The sequence below is a fragment of the Camelus ferus genome, chromosome 19, assembly GCF_009834535.1.
Source record: "Camelus ferus isolate YT-003-E chromosome 19, BCGSAC_Cfer_1.0, whole genome shotgun sequence".
Classification (NCBI taxonomy): domain Eukaryota; kingdom Metazoa; phylum Chordata; class Mammalia; order Artiodactyla; family Camelidae; genus Camelus; species Camelus ferus.
The window spans coordinates 14,426,309-14,453,238 of NC_045714.1; the positions used below are offsets into that span (position 1 = coordinate 14,426,309).

The 26,930-nt window shown below is 60.1% G+C and overlaps 1 protein-coding gene across 2 annotated transcripts in view; it reads left to right on the top strand.

Annotated features, from left to right (window-relative positions):
* The window catches only part of NTSR1 (neurotensin receptor 1), a 43,341-nt gene that overhangs the window by 9,911 nt on the left and 6,500 nt on the right, over positions 1 to 26,930 (top strand). For both annotated transcript variants that reach the window (XM_032461540.1, XM_014551759.2), the window contains exons 2-3: positions 24,762 to 24,963; positions 26,580 to 26,670. In XM_032461540.1, coding sequence (XP_032317431.1) covers positions 24,762 to 24,963; positions 26,580 to 26,670 — 293 coding nt within the window. The remainder of the gene's footprint in view (positions 1 to 24,761; positions 24,964 to 26,579; positions 26,671 to 26,930) is intronic.

Below are 26,930 nucleotides of genomic sequence, written 5' to 3' on the forward strand. Positions count from 1 at the left end.
CTTTCGCGCCCCAGCCCTCCTACCCTAGGAGGACCCGCGTCTGGGCTGAGCCTCCTGTGGGGCTTTTGTCCGTTAGCGTTTGGTCTTAGTGAGGGCGGGCCTAGGCTTAGCCTCCCTCTAGGGTGCGGCCCTCATGCCTCAGGTGCGGGCTCGCTGGCGCCTGGGCGGGTGCTCAGAGTGTCGCGGAGGCCCCTCCTCCCCGCTCCAGCTCTGCCAGAGTGCCAGCTGCCCTCCCACAAGCCCGTCAAGGGTCCGGTCTGCGCGCACGGCCCAGGCGGCCCAGGGAGGGCCCCTCGCCGGCGTCTGAGGCCCCACCAGGCGGGCGCCCCTCCCCAGCGCCTTGTTCTGCAGCTGGAAGCCCCTCCTGCAGCTCCAGGCTCTGACTTCTGCCTCTTTAGCTGGAACAGCCATGCTCCACCCAGACCCCAGCTCCTAATGTCACGATCAGGATGGTGTCCCCAAGAAGAAAGCTGGGTGGCAGTGGGGCTCAGCTCGCGACTTCCTGTCTCTCAGAGACGGCAGTCACCCTGTGGCTTGTCCAGTGTCTGAAAACAATGCCCTGATAAATTGTGCCCAGTTCTATGGTTGTTTATGACAAGAGAGCTAGTCCAGGACCCCAAGTGGAAGTCAGCAGTGGATTTTAAACACTGCCTACTTTCAAAAATATCTGAAGCAGCTTATGACGAAGGACTTGGTTCAAAGGGATTATTAAAACAATGTTGCAAAAGAATACATAAAAACAAACACAGCTATCCTAGAAACAAAGTTGAAGACAGCCGCCGTGTTTGAGTAAATCTCGTGCCAGCGCTTAGGGAAAATGTGCCATGTTATTTGGACTTAAACATTTTTAGCTTACTGTCTGCTACAAGGTGGGTCTATCGTAAACTTCAATAGCTCTCCCCTGACATATTTAAAGGTTAAGAGCATTCTTCAGCCAGGTTCTGTGCTCTTGTAACTCAAAAGCAGTTCTGTTAAAACACAAAACAAAACAAATTCACTCCACTTCCAACCTCCTGAAGTTCGGAGAGTCTTGGGGTTATCTGGGAATATTTAAACTGTAAACCTTTTTCACACTCTTGCACACAGAAAGTCCTGTTTAGGGATTATTAAGTTGTAACTGCCCAGCGCGGGCTGCAGGGCGTGTTGTCTGGAGTGTAATGTCCCAGTTGCTGGGCAGGACCACAGACCTCCAGCTCCCGAGGGTCAGGAGGGAGGGACAGTGCATCTGGGCCGTATCACTTGGGAGCCCCGCACGTTGAGCCGTCCAGGACATGCTGGTCTGGAGCCAAAGACTCGCTCATCTGTGAACCGGTCAGTGTCGGGCCCTGTGCCCGACAGGATGTGCACCGTCGGAAGCGCCTGTCAAGGGCCACTATTTATGGCCCAGGGATGAGGCAGAAGCCGTTGCATCTGTGCCGACCCCGTCTCCTGATCTGGGCCCATGAGCCGCTCCCGTCACTACCGGTCCCTCCCAGGAACCCCTAAAAGGAAGATGCACAAGTTGGGGCAGAAGTCCTTCCCTTCCCAGGGACCCTCTTGGACATACAGTCCAGAGACAGCTCCCCCCAAGACTGTCCGCAGTGCGGGAAGCCCCGTCACACCACCCCTTCGCTTTCCCCACCCCAGTGATGGGCGGGGGGAGGCAGGGCCAAGGCTCAGCAAAGCACTCTCTCCGGTGGCCTCCGTGTCTGCCCATTCTCCCCATCACAGCAGGTCAGGAGCACGGGCACCACCAGCCAGGGCAGGAGGCAGGATGGAGAGGCCCGTGAGCCTGGATCAAGCAGCTGAGTCATGGCAGGTCCCGTGCTGACGTCTGCGGTGTTGCCCACGTGGACTTTGCAGGAGGTGGGAGGGAGAGCGGCCAGCCCTGAGGCCCCTTTGTCCGCAGAGGCTGGCACTATGCCTGGGTCCCCAGTTCTGCCCAGCCCCAAGGCCCATTTTGCCAAGGTGGACCTGAGCCACACCCGGGGAGACATCTGCTCTGCCCGAGGCTGGACGGTGTTTGAGGGCCTGGATGGGGCAGGTCTCCTGGGGGCTCTGAGGACAGCGGGCTCTTCTCGCCCTCAGAGACCCGGAAGATTGGGAGAAAACACCAGCCAGCCACAGCGAGCTGCCGAGACAGTCAGGCACCCCAGCCGAGGGAAGATTTCTAGAACAGCAAGGCGCCTCCGAGGCCCCCACCCTGTCACACTCGCCTGCAGACTCGACGCGGATAATTGCAGGGCACTTAGACAAGGGTAACACCCGTTAGACTTCCTGCAGTTCATTTTCCTGACAGCTTGTTTAAGAGACACCCGTCTAATGTATTAAAAATACCTACGTTTGTGTCAGATCTGGAGATCGGCTGGAAGCCGCCCAGAAAGCTTCCCGTTAAAACACCCAGGAGCAGGTGCTCGTGTTTGGAAAAGCTCTAACCCCAAACACCTCTTGTACTTCTGTTTGTCACAAAGGCCATGGGTCTCGTGAACAGATAAGTCCTGGGGTCATGGCAACAGAGGACCACAGACCAGGCCTCTCAAAATGACAGAAATCTATTCTCGCTCAGCTCTGGAGGCCAGACTCCAAAGGCAGGATGTGAGCAGGGCCAGGCTTTCTCTGGAGGCACGGGGGACGGTCCTTCCTGCCTCTTCCAGCTTACGGGGCCCCAGGCATCTCTGGCTGGTGGCCACCTGCCTCCCTCCTCTGCCTCTGTTGTCACATGGCTTCTCCCCTCTCCCCTCTGGGTCTTCCTAAGGGCACTGTCATTGGATGTGGGGCCACCCCAGACCAGGACGGCGTCGTCTTAAGAGCCTTAACTGCATCCACAGAGACCCTTTTTCCAAATAAGGTCATGTTCACAGGTTCTGAGGGTCAAGACTGGACATATCTTTTGGGGACCTCCAACAACCCCGGTAGTCCATGCTGCAAGGGACCAGGGCCGGCTCTCCCTGACAGAGGGCTGCCCCTGGCGAGCTGCCTGCCTGGGCCGTCTCGCCCCGGGCACAGACACCGAGCTCTCTCCTGAGCACCAGCCGGTTCCCCGGTTCCAGACAGGAGCCAGCACGGGGGCCCCTGGAAATGCTGGAGGAGGAGCAGAAAGGGGCCGGATGCAGACCTCGCAGCCTCCAGCGAGACTGCACGGGACAGCCTCAGGGCCGGCCAAGACGAGGCCTTCCGTGTCCTCAGTCCAGGGAACGCCCCTGAACCTGCTGCCAGGATGCGGCCCGGGTAGGGGTGGGGCTGGGGGAGGAAGGGGGACGCGGGTCAGGCAGGCTGAGAAGCCCCTTTCCCACATAATCCCACTTGCCCCCGTGGTGACCCTGTGAGGCAGGAACAATGAGCCCGTCTTAGCGCCGAGGCGCAGAGGGGCTGGGGTTAGGCGGCAGCTTTCTGTCCCCTCGCCCAGATCCCCTCCGCCCTCTCTGTCCTGCCGGAGACGCCGAGCCCAACTGTCCACGTTGCTGGCCCTGCCCCAGCCGGGCGAAGCCCATGGGAGGCGCCAGAGGGGCAGAGGGCGGGGGGTGAACTCGGGGCCCGGGCTGCCCTGTCTCGGCCCTGCTGCGCGGCTGGCGCCGTCACCCTGCACGGCCGTGGGTTCCGTCCCTGCAGCTCCCTCTGCCCCTCGGGCTCCCCAGGGTGACCCTCAGAATCCTGCCTCGCCCTGGCCAGCTGTCCTGGTCAGGCTGTCCCTTGGCTGGAAGCTCTCCAGTCGCCTGTGGGAGTGTGCTGGCTGGTTCCTGCTGGCTCCTGCCCAACGCTGTGATGAGCCAAAGTTGAGCTCAGGTGGATGTGCTGACCACACGTGAGCCCCTGTGGGGGGACAGGTGCCTGTGACAGTCAAGGGGGGTCAGATGGGGGAGCAGCTGCGGCAGGGAGGGTGTGGCGAGGTCTGTGGCTCCCGGGGCCATGTTTTCTACTCCCAGCCAGAAACCTTGAGCACACCCGTGGGGTCTCTGAGCCTGGGCCAGGGTCCACGAAGGTGGCCCCCAGTGCCCCGGGAAGGCCGAGGGGACTCATGTGCAGAACAGGCCTGGGCTTCCTCCTGGGACCCGGCAGCTGAGACGGCTCTGATCTGAGGGGCTGGTGTGGATGCGGGACCCTGATCAAGGCCGCAGGATGGGCTGGGAAGGGGGTGACGGGCAGGGAGGCTGGGCTGCAGGCAGTTCCCAGGCGCATGGGTACCCTGGCCCCTGACTGGAGCTCCTTGGCCCAGGCGCAGGAGGGCTCCTGGTGGCTCTGCCTTAAGACCTCAAATCCCTGCTCCATCTGCCGGGGCCCTGGTGGTTCCGGAAAGAACCAGGAGCTCCCCTCCCTGTCCTGCCCCCAGACAGGGGCCCAGAGGAGCTGCTGGGCAGCCGCCCAGGGGCTGGGGTCACCGGCAGCCTCGTGGCAGCCCAACGGGGAGCGTCTGGTTGACATTTAAAGCATTTAGAGCCGACCCCTGCCCTGCCTGGGCCGGCTCCTGCTGAATTTTAATGGAATCCTTCCCTGACCTTTTTAACTAATTCACAAAACAGATGGGGCACCCCTGGGTCGACTCCCCGACATTCTTCCAGATGCTGTGAGCTGGGGTCATGGTGCAGGAACCACAGGTAAAACCCAAGCACTGACGTGCCAGGAATCAGACAGAAGCGGATCTCCAGGGAGGCCTTGTCTCCAGGAGCGGCCGCTCAGGCCACAGCTGCCTGGGAACTTCCACTTCTACCGCCAATAAATTAAACTTATTTTCGTTCCTGCTGCTCTGGAGAAACAGCCACTGTCAGAGAGTGGAGCCCAGGAGGGCGGGCTCTTCAGGAAGGAAACCACAGGGGTGTCAGGATTCAGCAGGCCCCAGGCACCCGCCTTCTCCACACTCCTGTGGCACCTCCCGTGAGATGGAGCCGGCGGCCCCCACCGCTGCGTGTGGGTCTGGGGGGCCCCTGACGGTCCCCTGAGGTGCTGGCTTCTAGAGCAAAGGGGAACACTGTACAAATGTCGAGGAGTTTGTTTACTGACTCGGGGCTCAAGTGGGGCTGCCTCCACAAATAAGGCGGGACCGCCTACAGTGCAAAGCCAGATGTCTGCTCGTCCCTTAGCCACTGAATGAGGTGACAGATGCTGGAACCTAACTACTCCCAACCCCGTATGATGCTCGTGACCCACGTGCATCCCTGCCAGGGCTCAAGGGCCACGCCATCAGCTCTGGGATTGCTTTGAAGACCAGATGCTGTGTCCAGTCGGGAGGCTGGGTCCATCAGCGGGGCTGGAGGCGTGGGCTCCAGTTCGTCAGGAGTGCCTGGTAGGGAGGAGAGGATTTCGGTGTCACCTGTGTTCATTGGTCCCAAAGGCTCCAGGTGCTCCTGGAGTCCTGGAGAGACCATCGAGTTCAACGGGGAAACATTATTTCATGAAGCCAGGTCAGGTCACGTTGGCCCCCTCCCAGGAGTCGTGCAGGCCCCATCAGCCCACGGTCAGGTGCAGGGCCTCCGTGTACACACACTGCCCCACAGACTTGTCACCGTGGGCAACCGTGCGTGTTGTGGACCCTCTCTCTGCAGCTGAAACCAGGGCTAGGAGAGAGGGGGACCCCGGGGAGTCCCAGCCAGGCGTTTGCTGGGAACAGATGGGTCCACGTGCTGGAGCGCGGTGAGGCACGAACAGCTTGCCTCTGCCCCCGAAAATAAACAAGGCCGTCACTGCCTGGAACCACGGCGCCCTTCCCTGTGGCTGGGCCCATCCGGCAGGCCGGGTTGGAGCTTCTGCGCGAAGCAGGGCTGCCACGCTCAGCACAAGCGGCTCTGACGAGCATCCCTGAGGCTGGCCGCTGAGCGGTGGCCTGGAGCCCCGGCTGGCAGCGGAGCGACTGCAGCAGGCAGCACAGACGGGGCAGCTGGACATGGGTTTCCTCAAGTACGTGTGTCCAGGGTGGCTGCAGGGAGCACGTCGGGCGGGAAGAAGTGGGCTTTGGACTGGCGGTCGTCTCTGGCTGAGAGCTTTCATGGAAAATGGCTCCTGGACCTTGGGAATCCAGGCCAACAGCCCAGGGCAGACCTCAGTCTGCAGGAGCTTCCTGAGGGCCAGTGGGGAGCTGAGGCGCTGCCCCAGGGTGGGCAGGCATGGGTGCCCAAAAGCTGTCCCGAGTTACCTCTCAATGCACCTGAGTCCTTCCCAGGAGTCTGAGGGGAGAGGCTCCTGGGCAAGGGCCAGCAAAGCGGGCCAAGGGACAGAATAGCTGTGTCCTGGGCGGGACCAACCCAGCTCCCAGCTTCCTGCGTGGCTCACCTCGTGTCACAGCAGACAGTGCCAGGCGCAGCACGGCCTCAGATTGCCCAAAGCCCACAGTACACATGGGGCCAAAATAGGGCCAATCCGACTCCTGGCATCCCTGCCAGGGCTCCCCGTGAGGACAAGGAGGAGTGACATTGCCATACGAGCAGTGTCAGGCTTCTTGAAGCAGCGAAGGCTTCCTGGAGGGGGGGCTGAGAGGCTTTTAAGTCTGGGGAAGGGGCTGGTTTGCTGTCCCCCAGGCTCTCCAAGCACCTGAGCTTTGATCCTATAGGAGGGAGGCTTGGCTTCTTGGTTTGATGCTCTCACCTCCCCACCATGACCACAGTCCCCTCCTGCTCCGTTAGGCCCCAGGGTTGCCTCCTCCATGAAGCCCTCCATCCCGCAACCTCACGGCTCCCGCAAGGGTATTTCCTCCCAGCCTGTCGCTTCTCATTCTCTTGGCAGTGTGTTTGCAGAGCAGAAGCTCTAATTCTGATCAAGCCAACTCATCTGCTTTTTTTCTTTCCTGGATCATGAAAGATCCAAAAACTCGTCACCAAACTCAGGGGCACCTGGATTTTTCTCGTGTGTTATTATGTAGAAGTTTCCCGGCCATTCTGAGTTAATTTTTTTAAGGTGTAAGTCCCAGCTGTTCCCGCACCGTTTGTTGAAAGGCTGTCCTCTCTGCGCTGAGCCGCTGTGCACCTCCGCCAAAGGCCGGCGGCTGTGCGTGCAAGGGCCTGGTCCAGCGCTCCCGGTCTGCTCCGCCCGCCTGTCACCTCCTTCGCCATCACGCGCTGGACTGCGCTCTACAGCGCCGTGGGTCCTGGCGTCGGCTGGCGGTCCCTCCAGCTTCCTTCCCCTCAGGGCTGTGTTGGCCATTCTGGTCTTTGACCTCCTCTCCGTGTAAACCTTAGAATCAGCTTGTCGGTATCTGCGAAGTAACTTGTTGAGATTTTGATTGCGAGTGAGTTGAACCTGTAAGTGAACTTGAAGAGAACGAAGTCGTAATGACATCGAGTCTCCCGACCCAGGAGCGCGGGCTCTCTCTCCGCTCGCTCGCCCTTTTGTTTTTTGTTAGAGCTGTGTGGCCTGCCTCCTATGCACCCTGCGCGTTCTTTGTTAGATTTATACCTAAAGGACTTCATCTTGTGCTGCTGGCTGCACGTGGGGCTGGGCAGGGCGGCCCGGATGCATGCTCCCCCCTGCACTTGCTTTGCCTCCGCTTCCTGTCGGGGCCGGGTGAGCCGACGTCTGGAGGACAGGGGAAGACCCTGTGTCGGGATTTGGAAGTAAAGGCCGTGGCCCCCAGCTCTTCATGCCGAAAATTTCCAAACTTCCTTCTTCGACTGGCGTTAGCAGTTAGACCGTTTAAACAGGAAGTCTGCCTGGGGCCCAGCTCAAACCCCTTTGCTTTGGTTCAAAAGGAGTATCTTTAACTGACTCCCACATTACTGGGCTTTTGACTGGGAGCACATGAGTGTTTTTACCCCACAAGCGGGAGGGGGCTGGGGCCCATCATGGGGCGGGTCACCCAAGGGCTGGCCAGGCCATTCAGCTGCCACAGAACTCCAGACGCCCCTCCTGGTGTGGACCCCAGGCTCCCTCCGATGGTCCAGCTCACAGACAGGCCACCGAGGCCCTCCGTCCGTGCCCGGGGCCCGTGGGGAGAGCTCCCGGTGCCCCCGCTCCGTGTTGGGTGATGGGCAGGTGGTGGGTGTGTGTGAGGTGTCCCGGGGGCCCGGGACCTCGTCCTGCTCCCACGGCCTGGCCGAGGCCAAGGGAGCCCTCGGTGTAGGTCCCAGCCGCACACAGCCACCTTTGGCTCAGAAAGAGGAGGGCAATCAGACAGGACGTGGGCGGCCCTGCTCCTCCCCGCCCCCGCTCCGCAGGAGTTCTCCAGCAGCTTCTCCCCTTCTCCCCGCCCGCCCGCTGGGATCACAGGGGTAGGGGTGGGGGTGGGGTGGTGGCCGGGGTCCCTGACGCTGCTGACATCTGGGCTCGTGGGCGTCTGCTGGCCCTGCCACATCCCTGCAAGAGACGTGGTGGCCCAGCCGGGCTGTGTCCCAGGAGCCGTGGAAAGGACAACCTGCAGGGGAATCACGTGCCATGAATATTCATGCCAGCATGCGACTTGCAAATCCCAAGTCATTTAAATGTCATCAACAGTGTGTGGATGTCTTTTCGGGATAAGATCTGTCAGAGAAAATGAATCTTGATTACCAGTCACAACAGGGAAACAGCCCCTACGTCCTGGTCCGCATCCCTGTCCTCGCAAGGCAGCCGCCTGGAGGCACATCATGTGAGCATCCTTCAAAGGCTCAGCTCAGGGGGCGGGGGCTGGAAATTAGTGCCGATCTGCAGAGGGGAAGCTGTGAGTTCCCGCAGGAGCTGTGGGCTGACACACTCGCCCACACTCCTCCCCGCGGGCTGTGAGCACCCTCTGGGGACAGTGGTATCTCTCGGGCAGGGACACTCCAGGCTCCCCGCGTGGGGCCAGCCGGCGTCCACTCCAGTGCCCCAGGCTGGGAAGAGAAGTCCTAGAGCACGTGGCTGCCGCTGACCAGCCCAGAGCCTCTGCCCGGTGATGTGGGCGCTGGGGGAGGCTTGGGGAGGGCTCAGCGTGGTGGTCTAGCCTTTGAGACAGAGGGGCACGCCACCCTCCAATGGCCACTCTTGATCTGGGGATCTCAGCTGATGAGGGAGAAGGTTCTGGGCTGGGTGAGCAGGCCTCACACGCTGGGCCAGTACCGAAGATGTAATTGCTGTGTGGGCCGAGTAACCCGTGGTGACAGCCCAGACGTGCTTGCCCATGTCCCTAAGGACAGTGTTGAGAGCCAGCTCTGACCCCCACGGCCACCCTCTGGGCTGGGGACCCTCTACCGTCCCCGTTTGTGGGTGAGAAGACAGGTTCGGGTGGGGAGGCCACCAGCTCAGCACGCCCCTCCTGGTAGCCATGCGACCCTGTCCACCTCTTATCCTGGCTGCCCCCACCCATCCCAGCATCTCGTCCTCGGGGCTTAGCTGCTTGGGGTGACTCTGGTTCACTTCTGAGTCCTGGCAGGTGACAGGGCAAGAGAGGAGGGGGCCTTCCCTGGAGCCTTCCCTGTGGGGCAGCGGATCTGTTCACTCACATCTCGGTGCACCAGCATGCTTCATGGGGATGCCGAGAAGGGGAAGGTCTGCTTCCGGAAGCTGTGACCCCAAGCGCGGGCTGCCCGGGGGCCCTGGCACTCCTGCGGTGTTCTTGGAGGGGCCTCCTGTATTAATCAGCCCAGCTGTTCTCACAGCTTGTTTTATTAGGAAACACCCCTCCTTGACCTCGTGCAGATTCTCATGCACCCTGTCTGGGTGACGACCTGGGGGCCCAGGGGCTGCTGACCCCTGCTGACCAGAGTGGGTACCAGGGGAGCGTGGGCACCAGGGAGCCAGCCCGATGCCTCCACGCGGGCTGTGGGATGGACGCCGCCTGGAAACCATTCTGCAGGGCTTCTCCTTAGAACTCCGGCTGCCCTGTGCGTGCGGGGGCCGGGCCGAATCCGCGGGAGCTTGTGGTGTGAGGTGTGCACCCATGATTCAGGAGCGCTCGTAGGAAGGGACGCAGGCCCAGTCTCTCATGAATGCTTTTTATACTGGCTGCGTGTTGGAGCGACAATATTTTGCACAGATTGAGCTCAATAAAATACATTAATGACGTTATGTTCACCTGTTTCTGCTGTTCTCCGGTGGCTAGAAGAGTTTCTCTCACCACTGGCGCAAACCGCACCGCCTCCGGGGAGGCTGGGCCTGTCTGTGCGCACAGTTCTTTTGTGCATTGGGGCCGTTCTCCAGCGCCCCCCAAGGTTTCCCCCAGGTTGGGGGCCCCTATACTGGGACAGCTCATCCGTCCATTTGCCAGCTGTTCTGGACCGAATGTGCCCCCCATTTATGTGTTGAACACCCCCGAGGCGACAGTATTAAGAGGTGGGGCCTTTGTGGGGGGTTGGGCCAGGAGGGTGGGCCCGCTTTGGGGTCAGTCCTCTTGCAGGGAGAGGCCAGAGGGCCCCGCAGCCTCTTTCAGCTGCGTGAGGACAGAGGCGGCCTCAGCAGAGCCCGCCCACGCCTGGCCCGCCAACCCTCAGTGTCCAGAGCTGTGAGAAACAGGTGCTACCGTTTACCTGCCGCTCGGTCCACACAGCTGGATGTCCCTTCACTCGCTCATTCACACAGTCAGCATGTGAGTGAGTGGGGGGCACAGGCTCTGTTCCCAGGCAGCCCACGGGGTGAGGGGTGGTGGGTGGGGACAGCAACCAAGAAACAAACACACCATCACGTGTGCCAGCGGAAGGGACCGGGAGCTCTCCCTCCGGCCTCACCGGCTGCGCTGGGCCCCCGGGGGTGGAGGGCAGAGGGCAGCACGGCTCTAGGGGGGAGGGGGAGGGGAAGGAGGGCTGCCGCCCCCACGCGGTGCACCTGGCGCCCAGGCTGGCCCCATTCACAGTTATGCAAATCACCGTCACTGCCATTACGGGGGCGGGGCCGCCAGAAGCCGGGTGGCGGGAGGGGACCGGCGCCTCCTCGGCTCCATGCAGGCTGCTCGTGGTTCAGCGGGATCCCACTTCTGCAGTGAAAGCCCGGCGTCGGCGGCTCCACACACTCCCGGTCTAACAAATGAACACATTACGTCTTTGTGACAAACACGGTGTCAGGAGGGAGATTAAGTTCCTTTCGTGGGTGGAAAAATGATGCAGAGGAAGTGGCCCAGGACCAGATGCCCGCTGCAGGGAACGGCCCCCTCCCTCCTTTACGCCGCGGAGGACCGGATGGCGGCCACCGGTCCAGGTGCCTCCCCAGGTGGGCGGCCACTCTGCCCATGGCTCCCTGGGGGCGGATAACCCCCAGGAGCTGTCTCCGTTCCCCCTCTCCTGCCCTGGATGCTCTGGACAACCAAGCTGGGGGCATCTCACAGCCCTGGGCGGGAAGTCCAGGATCCAGGCACCAGCAGTGACCGTGTCCTCACGTGTCTTGGGGGTTGGGGCAGGGGCTCCCTGGGGCCTCTGATCCCATCCTGAGACCCCACCCTCAAGACCTGATCACCTCCCAGAGGCCCCACCTCCTAACACCTCATCTTGCCATTAGGATTCGACCCGTGACTTTGGGGACACACATTCCGTGCAGGAGAGTCGCCCTCTCTGTGTAATGTGAGGCAAGTCCCCCTCCTCAGGGCAAGTGAGAGTAAAAGAGGTGACATGAAGTAAATGCATGGTGACAGGGAGCTTCACCCTGAGCCAGCGAGCCTGTGAGGCGGGGGGGGGGCAGGGGGCTGGGAGCTCAGTTGATCTCTGTTTCTGGTTCGGAGCTTTTTTCAGAGGGGTCTGGTCTGAACGCCGAATTTGCGCTGTGTTCAACCACGCTTCCATCAGAGTCTAACTTTCAAGGCTGTAACTGTCGTCTGAACCTGCTAACGTTCATCCCAGCACAGAGACCAGTGCGTAGTGGCCACGAAGCCTGGGTGTCAGCTGAGGGGCAGTTTGTGCAGAAACACGACCCTCGGTGGCAGCAGACCCCTCAGGAGGGGTGGGGTCTGCTCTGAATCTGGGGTGTGGCAGCTGGACGGCCCGGATCCCAGCAGCCTCCTCACTGGCCACTTTGTGGGAGGCTGAGGCCCCCAGGCCTCTCTCTACATGAGGCCCTTCCCTCGTTAAAGTGACCGCCCGTGTTCTCTGTGAGCCAAGAGCAAACGGACGGGACCCGGCGCCAAGCGCGTACGCACATGGCCAGGCGCACTCACACACAAACACACACAGACACTCGGGCACACGCACACAGAGACACACAAACACACACGCACAGTAAGCCAGCCGCAGCACGGCCGACGTCTGGGGGCTCGAGGGAGGGCCCCCAGACACGTCAAACCGCAGGCCCCGTGAAGGACGCCAGGCCCCGCCTGCACCTGGGCTCGGCTGCCCAGGGCCCACTTGCGTCTGACTTCACACCCACCTGAGTCTGAGCCAGCGGTGCAGAGCCAGCTCTTCTCTCTCCAGGTGAAACTGCACGCTGCTGGTTTTTCAAGGGGTTAGACTCACAGTCAGACTCTCTGATGGGACTCTCTTTACAGGAAAGAAAAAATAACACCGCCCGCCCCCTCCCCATGCTCCTTACCCTGCTCTGCCGTCTGAGGGAGGGGTGGGCCACCAAAGTGGTGCCCAGCTGCCTTTATGACAGCAGTCGTCACACCCCCACAGCCGGCCACAGCAAACTGCCCCTAGAACCAGAGTCTATAAAGAGGTGAAGAAAAACAGTCCCCAAGTTCCAGGGGCAGGATAGCCCAGCCAGCCACACAGACTACCCCTGCCCGCCACCCCCACTGCACCCTCCTGCCTCCTCAGGGCTTCTTGTCAGTGCTTGCAGTGTGGGGGGTGTATTTTATTTAAGCAAGAGATGTTCCCCTCCAAAGAGAAAATGTAATAGTGGGACAGTTAAATTAAAAAATACAGTGCTCCGTAAGACAGTGTATCAGGTAGACTCTGCCACATAACAAAACAGCCCCAAACTTACTGGCTTAAAACAACAGCTATTTATTTGCTCGTGATCCATTGGATTGCAACTTGGGCTGGCTCAGCCAGTCTCAACTGGAGTCACTCATGTGGCTTTGGTCATCCTGTGGCTTCACTGGTCCTGGATGGGTCTGAGATGGCCTCATTCACCTGTGTGGAGGGTGGGGCTGGGCCCCTCTCTCCAGGCTAATCAAGGTTTCCTCACGTTGGGGCAGCCACATCCGAGAGTGAGGGCAGCAGGGCTGGGGCCTGGCCTGGGAGGCACACATCGACTCTTCCACTGCGTTTCACTGGTCAGAGCCAGCCCTGGCAGGGGGAGGGCCCAGGCCCCACCACTTTTTGAGAGGAACAGCCAAGTCTTGTTCAGGAGAGTTCTGGAAGGAGTTGCACCGCAATCTGAGATGTCTGGGGTTAGCACCTCGGCCCTCAGATTACACCGCACAGCTCTGGGACTCTCCATGCTGATTAGATAGGCTCAGCCCCTGGAGGTCCTGGTGACTGCGGGTCATCACGATTCTGTCCGAGGGCAAGCATGCCACTTAGTGGCATGTGGCGGCCGGTGGTGGCTGAGCCAGGGACAGAGCAGACACAAGGGGCCAGAGCCTAGCACGGTCTCAGGGGAAAGCGGCCACATTGATCGGATGTCTCCCGGCCCAAAGGGTGACCTGGAAGCTGTTTTTCCCATCACAGGAAAGCTCCATTCCCACTCAGTCCGCAGCAGCGCTGTGGGCCTCACCTTGCTCTGCGTTGCTGAGAACTTGTCTCCTTATTGCTGAGTTTGTGGGGAGGACGGCAGACGGGCCAGAAGAAACAGAGACCTCCCGGCACCGACTGAGACACCACCAACCACACTGGTGCCTGCGAGCGGCGGACGGCTGCGTCCAGCGCAGCTCGGGACCGTGTCTGAGGACGGGAGACGCGAGACTTAAGAAATAAAGAGACAAAGTAAAGAGCAAAGATGGGGCCAGGGGACTCGAGAGCTCGTGGATCGAGAGCGCCAGAAGCCTGGTCGGCATCATGTTTATGAGGGGTATACGGCTCAGAAAAGCTTGTGATGGGGCGGGGGGGGGGGTGTCTTTAGATGTTCCCTGCGGCAAGCACTGAGTTCTGCTTGCAAAGGGGTTGATTAAATCCAAGCCGATCCCCTCCAGGAACAGTCACCCTCCTCGGGGTATGTAAGATTTATGAGCGTATCGTGTTATTGCCTCCGGGACACCTCGCGATAGCAAACATCTCCTCTGGGTCAAACCGCAAGCTTTCACGCCAGAACAAAGTTCTCTTAATGGATGACCCGGCTTTCCAGGACCGTCCATCGTGTGCCCTCCCTCGTGCCCTGATGGTCAGTCTCAGGGTAGCTCACCACAGATTTTCTTTAGCGTGGTACGTGCTGTAGGTCATTTCCCGTGTAAAGCATTAAAACAGAGAAAGCATGTGTGTTTGAAGCAAGCAAGTGTGATTATAGTATTTTAAGCGCACGGAAGTTTAGGTGCGGCTTGTTTCCCAGCAGCGGACCTGCCCGCCGGCTCGGTGCCGGCTCGGCCACGCAGGGACCGGGCCCACACAGGGCGGCCGAGGCCCGTAGTGCCTGCAAGCGCCCACTGCAAAGCCGTCAGAAAACTCATCTCGCCGCAGAGAGTGGGTATTGACGGGAGGAGGGGACAGAGTTAGGCTGAATGAGCCTCAGTCAGTGAAGTCACATCATCACACATCTGGGACCATCCAGACGCAGTGATTAGCGCCCAGGCTGATGGTGGGAGATGCATGTTAGCACCACAGGAAGAAAGGACTGGCCTCCGGTGTGGCCAGAGCTGACAGGTGACCCCAGTTTGCGGGGACTTATGCACCCACCTCAAGGGGGAATGGGGGCCCCGAGTTCCCGCCCACCCCCACAGCAACTCCCCACAGGTCTGCATTTGGCTGGGAGGGCAGCCCGGAGATGCCCCCACCTGAGTTCACCCTGTGATTCTGCTGAAGGGGAAAAGCCCCATTTCAGGGATGCCCCATACGTGCTCCACAGGGAGTCATTGTGAGTGGGGAGGGGCTGGCAACTCACGGTGGCTCCGGCGGAAATCAGGGTGCTGGTGACCCCAGGCAGATGGACTTGTCCGATGACTCAGGAAAGCCTCTCTGTGCAGGACATTTCCAGCGAAAAGAGCCTCAGTTGTTGGAGGAAAGACACAAGGAGGACCCTCTGACACGGGGGGTCATTAGCAGCAAAGACAGACACGCGGGGCTCCCAGGGACAGGAGCCGCGCCGCGGCCGGGAGCCACCCACACAGCCAAGGGTCCGGGGCACCTCCTCTAGGTGTCACCCTCGCCGCCTTCTGCCTGCCCTCGCCCCCACATCCTCCTATTCCCAGGCCCCCCCGGGCCCTCCCAACCCTCCACGTGTCCATCCCCGCAGGTACCACCCTAGCACAGGCTTCTTCACGTCTCCCCGGGGCCTGGGGCCTCCCTGGTCCCCCTGCCCCCAGGGCCTGCCCACCGTGCCAGCAGAGCTCTCCCTAAACGCAAATGTGCACCCCTTCCTGCTTCACCTCTGCCCCACTTCCAAAACCAGGAGGAAACTGCCTGCCCTGTGATCTGACCCTGCCTGGCCCCCCCGGGCTCCCCTCCCTTCTCAGGCCCGTGGGTGCTCCTCAGCCCTCAGGTCTCCACATACAGGTCCCTCCTCCAGGAAACAGCCTCCTTCCCCCACAGGCTGCACCTCGCGTTCACCTCAGTGCCACGTTTGCGCACCTGTCCTGTGCACTCAACTCAGTGCCTGTGTAGGGAGCCCTGCACACAGCAGGTGCTCTGTAAATGCTTAAGAAGTTTAGGCAAGGAGGGTCGGTGCCCGGTGCATGCAGCAGATGGAGCGTGGAGGCTGGTGGGCCAGTGGCAGTGGGGATAAGCAGGAGGGAAGGTGCAGCCAGTAAGTGCAGGAACATTCCAGAAGGGACGCAGAGCCTGTCCGTGCTCAAGTCTGAGGCTCCCCGGCTGTGAGGGGAGGAAGCCAGCTGCCCTGGGCCTGTCTCCAGGGCCTGAGTCACAGGAGGCCTGCGCAGCGCAGCCTCGTTTCTGGAATTGCCTGGGCTGCCCCCAAGTTCCCGCAGGACAGGAAGGGCTAGTGAGCCTTGAGTGGAGGCTCAGGAGGCCGGTGCCTGTGAGCCGCCGTCCTGGCTTTCAAGACAGCGAGGCCTCCCCAGGCCCATCAGCCCCCTCTGGCCCTCAGCTCAGGCTGTCACAGCACGCCAGGCGCCCAGGGCCCTCAGGTGAAGGGCAGGCGGGGCGGAACCGGGCTGGGGGCCAGGATCACATCTGCCTCGGCCTCGCGAGGCCCCGGGGGTCAGGGCCTTCAAGGTGGCCCAGCCCACCCCCGCGCTGTAGGCAGAAGACAGACCCAGCATGAGGCGAGGACACACCCTGGTCACGTGGCAAGACCCCAGCCTGGGCTGCTCTGCTCTTCTCTCCAGTTCTAGAAAGAGTTCAGCCCACAAGGCCCGCCTCTCACGCATGTGTGGAGAACAGCAAGCCTCGTGGGCCCTGCGCCGTTCATTACACGCGCAGACCGCCCTCTCCTGCAGAGGCCCCTGCGCGGCCGGACAAGAGCGGAGGGGAGCCCCACGTGGTCCGCCGGCCGCGCTGAGGCCCGCGGTCTCGGGACAGGGCACGGATGGTCTTGAATAGATCCAGTCACTGGGGAGTGTGTTTGGGAGACGCGGGGCAGCCACCAGCGTGCCCTCTTTACTGATTGACTTTGTCTGAGAGAGAAGGGCAGCCTGGCCCCCCTCACTGGCGGGGGCTGAGCGGGGGCGGTGGTGCAGGACCCTCCCTCTCTCTAAGGCACACTTGCCCATAAGCACAGCCATTCTGGGCAGAAGCCCCAGGAGGCCCAGCCGGAGGAGCACCAAGTGTCACTTCCCAGGCTCAGCCTAGAGCACAGGGTCCCCTCCAAACACAGGGCTGGTCAGCTTGGGAAGAAACTAGAGCCAAACGCTGGCCGAGCGGAATGAGTCCCATCCTGCTTGGGGGCTGGGGCACAAGGGTGGCCGCTCCCAGCCCCCTTCCCTCACACCGGCCACTTGGCTCTGGGTCAGCCGTAATCAGATTCACCTAAAGCAGGCAAGGAGCTCCAACTCTATTGAAAGGGGCCAAGATGCTGTGTCCAGAGCCAGAGGTCCTCAGGAGCACAGGGACCACTTTGCCAATGGACGGTCATTTGAAATTAGCAGGGAACAGGATATTTGCTTAGCCGCCCGCACAATGACATGGCAAGAAAACACTGAAAATTGTGGAGCTGGAGATTCATCTTCCAGTGGTGACAGGAACATGCGATGGGGCTGCCCCCTGCCACCCCTGGAGGTGGGGGACAGGCCCCCGGACTTCAAGCTGTGGCCGGGGGCACAGTTCTTTTCCAAGCACTTTCTGAATCACAGTCAACACTGGCTCAGACCTCTCGATCCCAAAGCATGTGGGGTCCAGTCTTGCAAGTCTCACTCTCGGGTACGGCAGGGATTCGCACAGTTCCCTGGAAATCCACACCCAATCCATGGCCCTGGGGCTCTTGATTAAGACCAGGTCCCCAGGTTTACCTGGCACGGAGCAGAGAACATTCTTTGATGGCTTGAATTCAGGGGCACAGGCAGAGCCTCCAGAACCCTGTGGTGAGTCGGCACCAGTTTTAATCCTGACTCAAATCAGTACCTACATGTTAGAAAAACAGAAACAGGAGTCGGCGACCTGACCACACGGGCTCAGGTTTGGACAGTGGGATAAGCAGTGGCCAGTTCCTACCAACCCGAAGCTGCCCTGCAAGGCAGGCTTGGCCACAAGCAAGAAGGCAGCCACTGCCGCCATGTGAGGGGCAGTTGGGGTGAGAACTAGGGGCATCGCCTGCGGGCTGTGGTCTCCACGTTAGGTGACCACTCAGGGGGCTTCCTGCCCCAATTCTACGGGGCCCAGAGGTGGGGCCCATGCCCAGGATCGGACTTCCACTCCCATCCTGTGCCTGTCCTTGCCAACGGTTTTTAAAACCCCATTTATTGCGACTTAGCAGATGTTCCACTGATTTGAAAGTTCTCATGGGCTTTTTAGCCAGAAGATATTTGAAAACACGGCAAACAGGCCTTCAGCCCATACCCTGAGGCTTGCTGCGCTGCACAGATGGCTTCAATGCAGTTTTGAGAGGGGCTGGCATGCCTGAAACATGACTCACCACCCCATTTGCCATGCCCAGGGCAGTTAACTAGCCCTCCACCTCCAACTCACGCAGAAGTCAGGCCCCCTGCACCTGCCCTGTGTGCTGCCGAGGGGAGGGGTCGCATCCTGTCCCTCTAGGAGGACGGCAACCCCAGCACAGGTGGAGGGGCAGGCGCATTGGGAAGGCCATTTCCCTAATCCAATTGAGGGTCTCCCAGCAGCCTGGCTGGTGCCAGGGCTGCAGCACAGCCAGGAGCAGACAGGATGTGGCTGCAGGGACCGGGGGGGAGGGGGGCTTCTGTTTCACCAAGTTCATGCTCAGACTGCGGCCTCTGTGGCTCCAGCAGGGAAGAGGCTCCCGCGTACAGGGCTGCTGGCTGCACAGGCAGTGGGGCTGTGGGCAGGGTCCTCCTGGGGAGGCTACAGGCTGCTCACCTGCCCCTCATCAGAGGACAAGAGGGGTCTGGGGAAGAATGGAGTATTCATGACGGCCCCTGCCCCCACCTGGCTGGGGGGGTCCCCACCCCACTCCCCAACCCCAGTTCTTTCCGAGCCCAGTCCCTCTCCCCATCAGGGCAGCCCTTCCCTTCGCCGGATACTGTCCGTGGTGCTGAACTCCAGGCGCCCTGGGGCTCGCGGCTTCTCTCCACCCTGAAAGTCCCTGGTCCGTCCTCTCCCAGAAATTCCAAGCCAGAAGAGGAGCTCGGGGACCGGGGCGGGGGGCAGAAGGGAGATCAAAAGGAGGAGAGCAAGATGGACAGACGTTCGGTCTTGGGAGATCACCAAGGGGTCGTGGCCTTTGGATTAGAAGTCGTTCTCATGAATTTGCAGTCACCCAAAGTGTCCCCTCTGGGAAGATGTGGGTGGGGCACGCACCCACCGAAGCTTCACCAGTGAGGACAAGGTCCCCCTGCTCTCGCCCACAGTCAGGGGGTGCCCCACTCGTCTGCTGTCTGCTCGCGGGTGGCCCCACGACACAGGAAGTGGGAGCCGGGCTGTGGTCAGACCGGGTCTGGACTTTTCCCCCTGTAGAGCGAGAACAGCCACTACGTCGTAGATCTGACGTGGGGATTCCATGAGGTGACAGGTGCAGAGCGCTGCCCGTGGAACGTGCTCTGCCAAGAGTCAGCTAAAGGTGCGTCAACCAGAGAGTGGAAGTTAGGGGGACTTAAAATGCCCTTTTCCGTATTGAGCCAAGACCCAGCACTAACGCCACCTAATGGTGGGATGGACTGCGTTGTGAGGAGCGGAGACTGTTGTCCCGGGGCAGCAGGCTGGGCCCCCAGCCGCACACAGTCCATGGAGCCCCCTCCCCGTGGTGACCTTTCAGGCACTAAGGTGACTCACGAGGTGCCTCAGAAATGCAGGCAGTTCTGGGGGAAGTTTGGGGCCCCTCCTGGAGGCACACACTGGGTGGGCTTCTCCGCAGATGCTTGGGTCTGCAGTCAGGACTGACCCACAGCCCCCGGGGCCCTCGACGCTGGTCTGTCCTCTTTCCCAGGTGCCTGTCCGCCCTGGACCACGTGTACCCTGCTGGGTGGCAGAGCTTTGAATGCTAGACCCCAGCAGCATCCAGAGGGTTGAGGTTCTCATGAGATGGGGGTGCTGGAGGACAGAGGGTCCCTCCGGACGATGTCAGCCCTGGGGAATTCTGGGACCTGTCACCTTGAAGGACCTTTCCTGCCTCCCAGCCCTGGTGTTCCACCTCTGAAACGAGGGTGGATGCACTGAGCTCTGGTCCCAGGGCGGCAGGGTGGGGCGTGTGGCCCTCCTGTAACCGTGGGGGCAGGGACTTGGGCACTTGTCAGAGGACACACGTGTGTTCCATTCAGGTGCTCTGGCTTCAGGAGGATGCACCAGGAGCCTCCCAGCCCCCCAGCCTCTCCCTGAGTCGGCCTGTATCGGCCTCAGCTAGGCTTCTCTTCAGAGGCCTGCCCTGGGCATAGAGCTGTCTCCTTGCTTCGCTGACCTGCCAGCTGCTCTCTGCTTGTTCTTTTCACTAGACCATGACCTTGGCCTGCCTTTCGGTCATTCTCCATGTGTGGATGCATCATAACTTATAAACCAGCCCGAGGGGTGAGTGTCAGAGCCGTTACTGGAGTTCTGGTTTTTGAGCAAGTCTGCACAGAGTGACGGCGACACTCAGGGGCTCTGGAGTGACTTACATCGCTGCTCTGTCACCAGCAGTGGCCAGGAGGGAGGGGGCTTTTCAGCTGGGGGTTAGAGGGAGGTGGCCCCTAAGGCCTGGGCCTGGCTGGGGTTGGTGGTCTGCTGGGGGGCCGGGCCAGCAGGGCTGTCCCAGTGGCTCCACAGGGGAGAGTTTGGACAGGAAGCCCCTCCTCTCAGCTGCCCCCCCTCCCCCCCGCCAGAAGCCTCTGGAGCTACTGTATAAGCCTCTGGGTTTTGCAGACACCCTGAGCGATGTTTTGATATTTTGCACCTTCCCACTCACCAGGGGCTGGTTGTTGAGCCGAGATGCTCAGGGAGCCCGGGGGCCGTCTCTTCTCCTAAACACAATGGGATCAATTAGAGAGACAGGCCGGTACAAAACAAGCGATCGCTCCTCGGAGGAAGGGTAGATGGGACGACAGCCATGAAAGAAGGAGGCGGCAGAGCGCTATCCAGGCATGAGGACCCCTACCCCCGGCTGCGGGCCGGGGCTGGGCCAGCTGTGTGCATTCCACTGGCAGCCGCACCTGTCTGCAGGCACAGTCGAGGCCAGCCCTCCCTCCCAGGCACACCTGTGTCCCTGTCCACTCTTTTTGTTGTTCAATCATTTCACTCTCTCTCCTTCAAAACATTACAAATACTGGAGGGCAGAGACCAGGCCCTGAGTCCCCAGCAGGACTGGCCCCTGGCAGTGCCCTCAGAGCACCCACCCCAGCTCCCAGGCTGAAGTACTGATCCTGGGTGCCAGCGAGCATGAACCCTTCTCTCAGCACCATCATTGTCCCCTTGTTAGTAATGAGAACGCTGAGGCCGACAGGCCCCTCTGGAACTGCCCGAGGGCACAGCTGGTCAGCGGACAGGCCAGGGGCTCCCGTCTGTGTGAAGCCAAAGTCTCCAGCCCCCAGGCGCTAAAAGCCCCAGGTTCCTCAACCCACAGACACCCTCACCCCCAGGTTCCCCAACCCCAGGCATCCTGGAACTTCCTGGTGGTCCTACCCATCTCAGAAGTTTTCAGCTCAGGTCAGGGAGAGGGAGGGAGGCAGGGAGGCATCTAAACATGTCACCTGGCCCTCAGAAGATCTATCCTCCCCCAGGCAGGCTGCCTGGTATGGTCAGACCTTGCCGAGTGGTCAGTCCAGACAGAGATGGAGCATGCCTGGCCGCTGTCTCAGGGACAGAAAGATGGGCTCTGAGGTGAGATCTGTAGCTGCCCCATGCCAGGACCTGGATTCTCGAGGCTCCAGCTCTGGGATCTGTGTCCTCCTGGGCAACCTGGGGCCCAGGGCCGATTCCCTGCCCTCGACATCCTACAGTCTGAGTGAATGAGACAGGAGGGCCCAGGGTCATAGTTACAGGTATATTTGGAGGGCAAGGTGGGACAGGAATTCCTCCCAGGATAGAAAGAATTTGTGTTTTTTTCCATCAATTAGTTTTATAGCAAAAATTTACAGCAATGCCTAAGCCACTTCATCTTTTAAATTCCAACATACATAGTGAAAAGCAAAAGTTTTACGATTTCTTCTAGCAGTCTTAGAGCTTTTATTTCTATGTTTTCATCTTTGCTCCATTTTTTAGTGTGAGATCTCTGTGAGTTAGGAGTAAAAGTTCCAGGAACTCACTCAGATTGTCTTAAGGGGAATAAAGGAATATTTATTTTGCTCAAGAAAGACTTCAAGTCTAGGAGTGATGGCTGCAGGCATAGCTGGATCCAGGAGCTCGAATGACGTCATCAGGGAGCTTTCCTTTAGGCTGTGCTGGCTCCATTCTTAAGCAGGCCCCAGGGAAAATGGCACTAATGGACACAGAAGCAGTTTTCCAGCTCAGTGGCACCCTCCCCCCCTTCCAAAGGTGGTTCTCTTTCCTGGGGCTGACCCTCACACGGCAAACATGATTAGTGCAGGGTTGAACACGTGGCCTGCATTTGTCCAATGAGAGCCCACTTGGGCCTTTTGGAATGTGCTCATTGGCCAGGTCTGCAAGGGGGCGGACAGTCCCGGAGAAGCGCAGGGGAGGTCCTGGGAAGGGGCGGGGGGTGCTGGGCGGGCAGAGACAGCAGGTCCTGAGTGTCCAGGCCCTGGGCTGTGCTGGCCGTCGCCCACCTTCTCCCGCTGGCTCAGACGCCACCTCTACCACGTTCCATGTTTGCCTCATCGGGAGCGATTTCTGGCCTCTCTCCTGCTCCTCTGATTTCTTCGTGCCAAACTGTTCTCATTAACGTCTTTCTGGTAGCTGGTAAGGCCGATGCCACCCCGTCCCCTACTGACCTGTCACCCTTCCTTTCCAGAAGTTTCCTGGCTAGTCTTAGATTGTTTTTTTCCACTTGAATTTTAGAGTCAGCCTGTCTGTTCACAAGTGTTCTCACCTGTAACGAGCAGACGCACAGAGGCGGCACAGCCTGCCCGCGTCCATGCGTCTCTGTCCCAGGAGGGCCCTGGCTGCCCTCCTAACCCTTCTGTCTCTCCTGCGACAACACTTGCCGTGTCTCCTGGGGACTTTGCGCAGGGGTGGGCTTCTCCCCTGTCCCCAGAAGTAGGGGGCAGAGTGCGGAAAGGGGGCACAGGCTCCCTCCTCCGAGCTGTGAGCCTTGGCAAGAGAAGGCGGACCCCAGGAGAGGGGTGGGCCCCTGGCACCCCCACAATCCAGATTCACTCCTCATCTCCAGGCCGGAAGGGACAGGGTAACCAAGGGAAGTCACCCCCACTCTGGAAGCCTGTGCTGGCCCGAGCCTCTTCGGGGGGGCACTCTCCCTGCTCTGGGACCACAGGATCCAGGGCCTGGACTCCTAACTGGAGGAGCCACTGGGGGCCTCAGACCAGACCCCACAACCTGCCAGCCTGGTCCACTGCTCATGGCCCCCAGAGGTGGCTGTTTTTGCTGCCTATGCACGGCGAAGTATGGTATTTTAAATGTTTTGACATTTAAAATCTGTGTTGGAGACACTTGTTCTGTTTAAATTATATCCAGCAGTAGTGACTCACAAGGAATCAGTTTGTCTCCTGGGCCGGGGCCCGGCTTCCCCCGCACCCCTGCCCAGCCCCTGGTCCAGAGCTGCCCCTCAGCCGCGCCAGCCCCTCAGTGTCCCTCGGAAGGTGGACTCCAAGCGGGGAGTGGAGAAACCGAGGGAGATGGGGTGGGCCCCCGTCTCTGGACCTGTAGACACAGGAGAGAAGGGTGCCTGGCAGAGATGCTCCCGGGACCCAGCAGGGTCCCAAGTGTGGAAAAGGCCCCACTCGAGGGCCCAGCAGCCCATCTCCGGAGTGTTTGTCCTCTAGTTCAGTGGAGTCTTTTTCAAAGGGAGCTGCCGGCAACCCCAGCTGCTCTCTCCCGGAGGCCTGGCGTCCTCCCGAGAGGGCTCTGGAGCACCACAGGGCGGGTGGGATCTGCGGAGGCCTCGGCCAGTGCCCCAGAGAGATCGGGTGTGAGCTGCCGGACAGACACCTGACCTCAGGGGGTCCGGGGAGCAAACCCACCCACCTGCCAGAACCTCCGGCCCTTCTTGGCTGCCTTGTCCTCTATGGCCGCTGCCCATATTAGCAGGACCCAGCTGGACTGTCCTCACCCTGGTGAGACCATCACAGCTGTACCATAGAGGGGGCCTCCGTGCAGGACCTGCAGCTCTGCTCTCAGGGCTGCAGGCAAACCCGGGGGAGGAGGCGTCGTGAGGAGTCAGCGTAGGGCCCAGGGAGCCCCCAGGGCAGCACCCGAGACCTTGTGAGGAACCGCAGCTGCCAGGCCAGGCCAGCGCAGGCGTCTGCCCAGGAGCAGCCTAAAGCCTCCTCGAGTCTGAAGTTCAGAGAGTGTCAGGGCAGCGCGGCAGGGACAGAGAAGCTCCAGGCCGTGGCAGGAAGCCTCAGGCTGTGAGCGCCTGAAAGCACAGGCCTCGGAATACGCGGTGAGGGCCCACGCACTTAGCAGACGACGCGAGGCTGTTATCCCACGGCCCCGGGAGGATGCCGGTCGGGACCAGCTCCAGGGGACGCCTGTTCCCCATCACTGCTCAGGGCCACGTGCGGCCACGTGGGCTCAGTCCCGCTCCTCTACTGGCGGGTTTGCGCTCCTGTCCTGAGCAGCGGTGCCAGCTGGAGGAGGCCGTGGCCGCTCAGGCTGAGCACAAAGGGCCAGGCTCTGGCTCAAGTCCAGGTCCAGCCATCTCTGAGCCGGTGACTTTGGCAGACCCCACAGTGCCCTGAGACTCAGCTTCCCCGGAGGCAGACTGGTGCCTCAGCTAGAGGTGCCAAAAGGAAGCACTTTTCAACACTCTGAGAGGCTGTGCCGTGAGGTGGGGCGGGGGAAGGGGCTTCCCTTTGTGCCCTAACTGTCCGTGTGCGGGGGAGGGATGCTGGCCCGGCTGGCAGTCCTGGAGAGCAGTCAGGTGGAGCCGCATCCACATCCAGACCTGGGGACACGGAGCCCCAGCCCTTCACTGCAGCCAGGGCGCCCCAAGGTCTCTCTCCACCCCATCTACAGGCTGGACCCCGCACCCAGGGGCTCCCCAAGGTGGCGGAGAGTCTGCGAACCTCCTCAGAGCCAGGGTGGGAGAGCAGGCGGAGAGTCGGTCGGGGGATGGGTGGGCCAAACGCCACCCACACTCCAGGCCCTCGACCCCCATGCTGGCAAGTGTCCCATGCGCCCTTCCCCGTCCCTCTGCAGATCAACACCTTCATGTCCTTCATCTTCCCCATGGTGGTCATCTCCATCTTGAACACCATCATCGCCAACAAGCTGACTGTGATGGTCCGCCAGGCGGCCGAGCAGGGCCGGGTGTGCACGGCTGGGGACCAGCACAGCGACTTCAGCATGTCCATCGAGCCCGGCAGGGCCCAGGCCCTGCGGCACGGCGTCCAGGTCTTACGTACGTAACAGCTGGGCCCTCCAGGGGCGGGCGGTGGCCAGGGGCTGGCAAGGCAGTGAGCTCCCCACCAACAAACCAGGGAGGCTTAGAGACCTGGGCAGTGGAGCATGTCAGGGCCAAGGCCACTAGACCACGAGTCCCCTCCCCACCCCCAGCCCCTGGTAACCATCGTTCTACTTCCTGTACCTACAAATTTGACGACGCTCAGTGCCGACTGTAGGCGGAATCCCACAGTATTTGTGCTGTTTCTGACTGTTTATTCACATGAGTAACAACGTCCTCAAGTCTCATCCATGCGGTCGCAGGTGTCAGGATGTCCTTCCTTTTCAAGACTGAATGGCATTCCACGGTAGGGATGGGCCGTGTTTTGTTTCTCCATCATCCGCCAGTGGACGCCTGGGCTGCGTCCACCGTGTGGCCTCTGCCAGGAGCTGCTGTGCTGAGGCGCTGGAGCCCATCTGCGCTCCAGCTTTCCGTTCTTTGGGGGCATTTGCCCGGGAGTAGAGTTGCTGAATCATATGCTAATTCCATTTTTGACCTTTTGAATTAAAAAATATTTTTGAACAGCCACACTGTTTTCTGAAGTGGCTGCACCATTTTACATTCCCACCAACAGTGCACAAATGTTCCAGTGTTTCCATGCCTTCCCCCAAATTACTGTTTTCTGTTCTGTTTTTGTTCTCTTGGCGGTTGCCTTCCTACTGTGTGCGAGGCTGTATCCTGCTGAAGCTTTGACTGGCCTTTCCCTGGTGATCAGCCACGCCGAGCACCTTTTCAGGTGCTTTTAGGCCATTCGGAGATCTTCAGAGAAACGACTGCTCATTGCCCATTTTTGAACAGGGCTGTTGCCTTTTTGTTGCTGCGTTTAGCGCACTGCAAACCCAGGATGTTAGCCCCTTGTCTGACAGCTGATGCGAATGTGCTGCCTTTTCAGTCTGTTAACTGTGTCCTCATTTTCACGTAGCCCAGGTTATTTACTTATTCTTTCATCTGTACGTTTGGTGCACTATCTAAGAAGTCACTTTCAAATTAAATATTGTGAAAATTTTGTGCTGTGTTTTCTTCTGAGTGTTTCATACGCTTAGCTATTATGTCTGGATCTTCGATCCATTTTGAGTTAATTTTTGCACATGGTGTGAGGTAAGGGTCCAGCTCCATTCTTTTGCTTGTCAGTGTCCGGTTTTCCCAGCACATTTGTTGAAAAGACAGCCTTCCCCGGTGAATGGCCTTGGTGTCCTGCAGAAGGTCATCTGACCATATGTGTCAGGGCGTCATTCCGGGTCCTCTATTCTAGGCCGTTGGTCTGCATGTCTGTCCTGATGCCAGCACCGCACTGTTTTGATGACTGTAGCTTTGTGGTAGGTTTGAAGTCGGGAGGTGTGATTCCTCCAGCTTTGTTCTTCTTTCTCAAGATGTTTTGGCCGTTCAGGGTCCCCTTGAGATTCCAAGTGAATTCTTCTATTTCTGCCCAAGATGTCATCAGCATTTCAATCGATATTGCATTGAATCCGTAGATCGCTTTGGGCAGCCTTGTCATCCTAACAGGATTAAGTCTTTCAACCCATGGACACGGGACGTGTCCGTCCACTTCCCTGAGGCCTGTGTCTGTGTCGCAGGCGCCGTGGTCATCGCCTTCGTGGTCTGCTGGCTGCCCTACCACGTGCGGCGCCTTATGTTCTGCTACATCTCGGATGAGCAGTGGACCCCGTGAGTACCGGGAGGCTGGGGCGGGGCGTGCCCCCCAGAGTAGGAGGGTGCAGGGAGGGGCGCTGGGAGGAGCGGCTCAGCCGCGGGTCAGGTGTCCCCCAGTGGGCCCCCAGGTGGGACTGTGACTGGGCTGGGGGCAGAAGGCGGTGGAGACACAGACTCTTAAGGAAGCTGCTGCCAGAGAACAGAAGCAGATGGTAAGACAGTCCCCGAATGAGACAGGCTTGGGGGCGCCTGGAGAGTGACAAGGCAAGGATGGC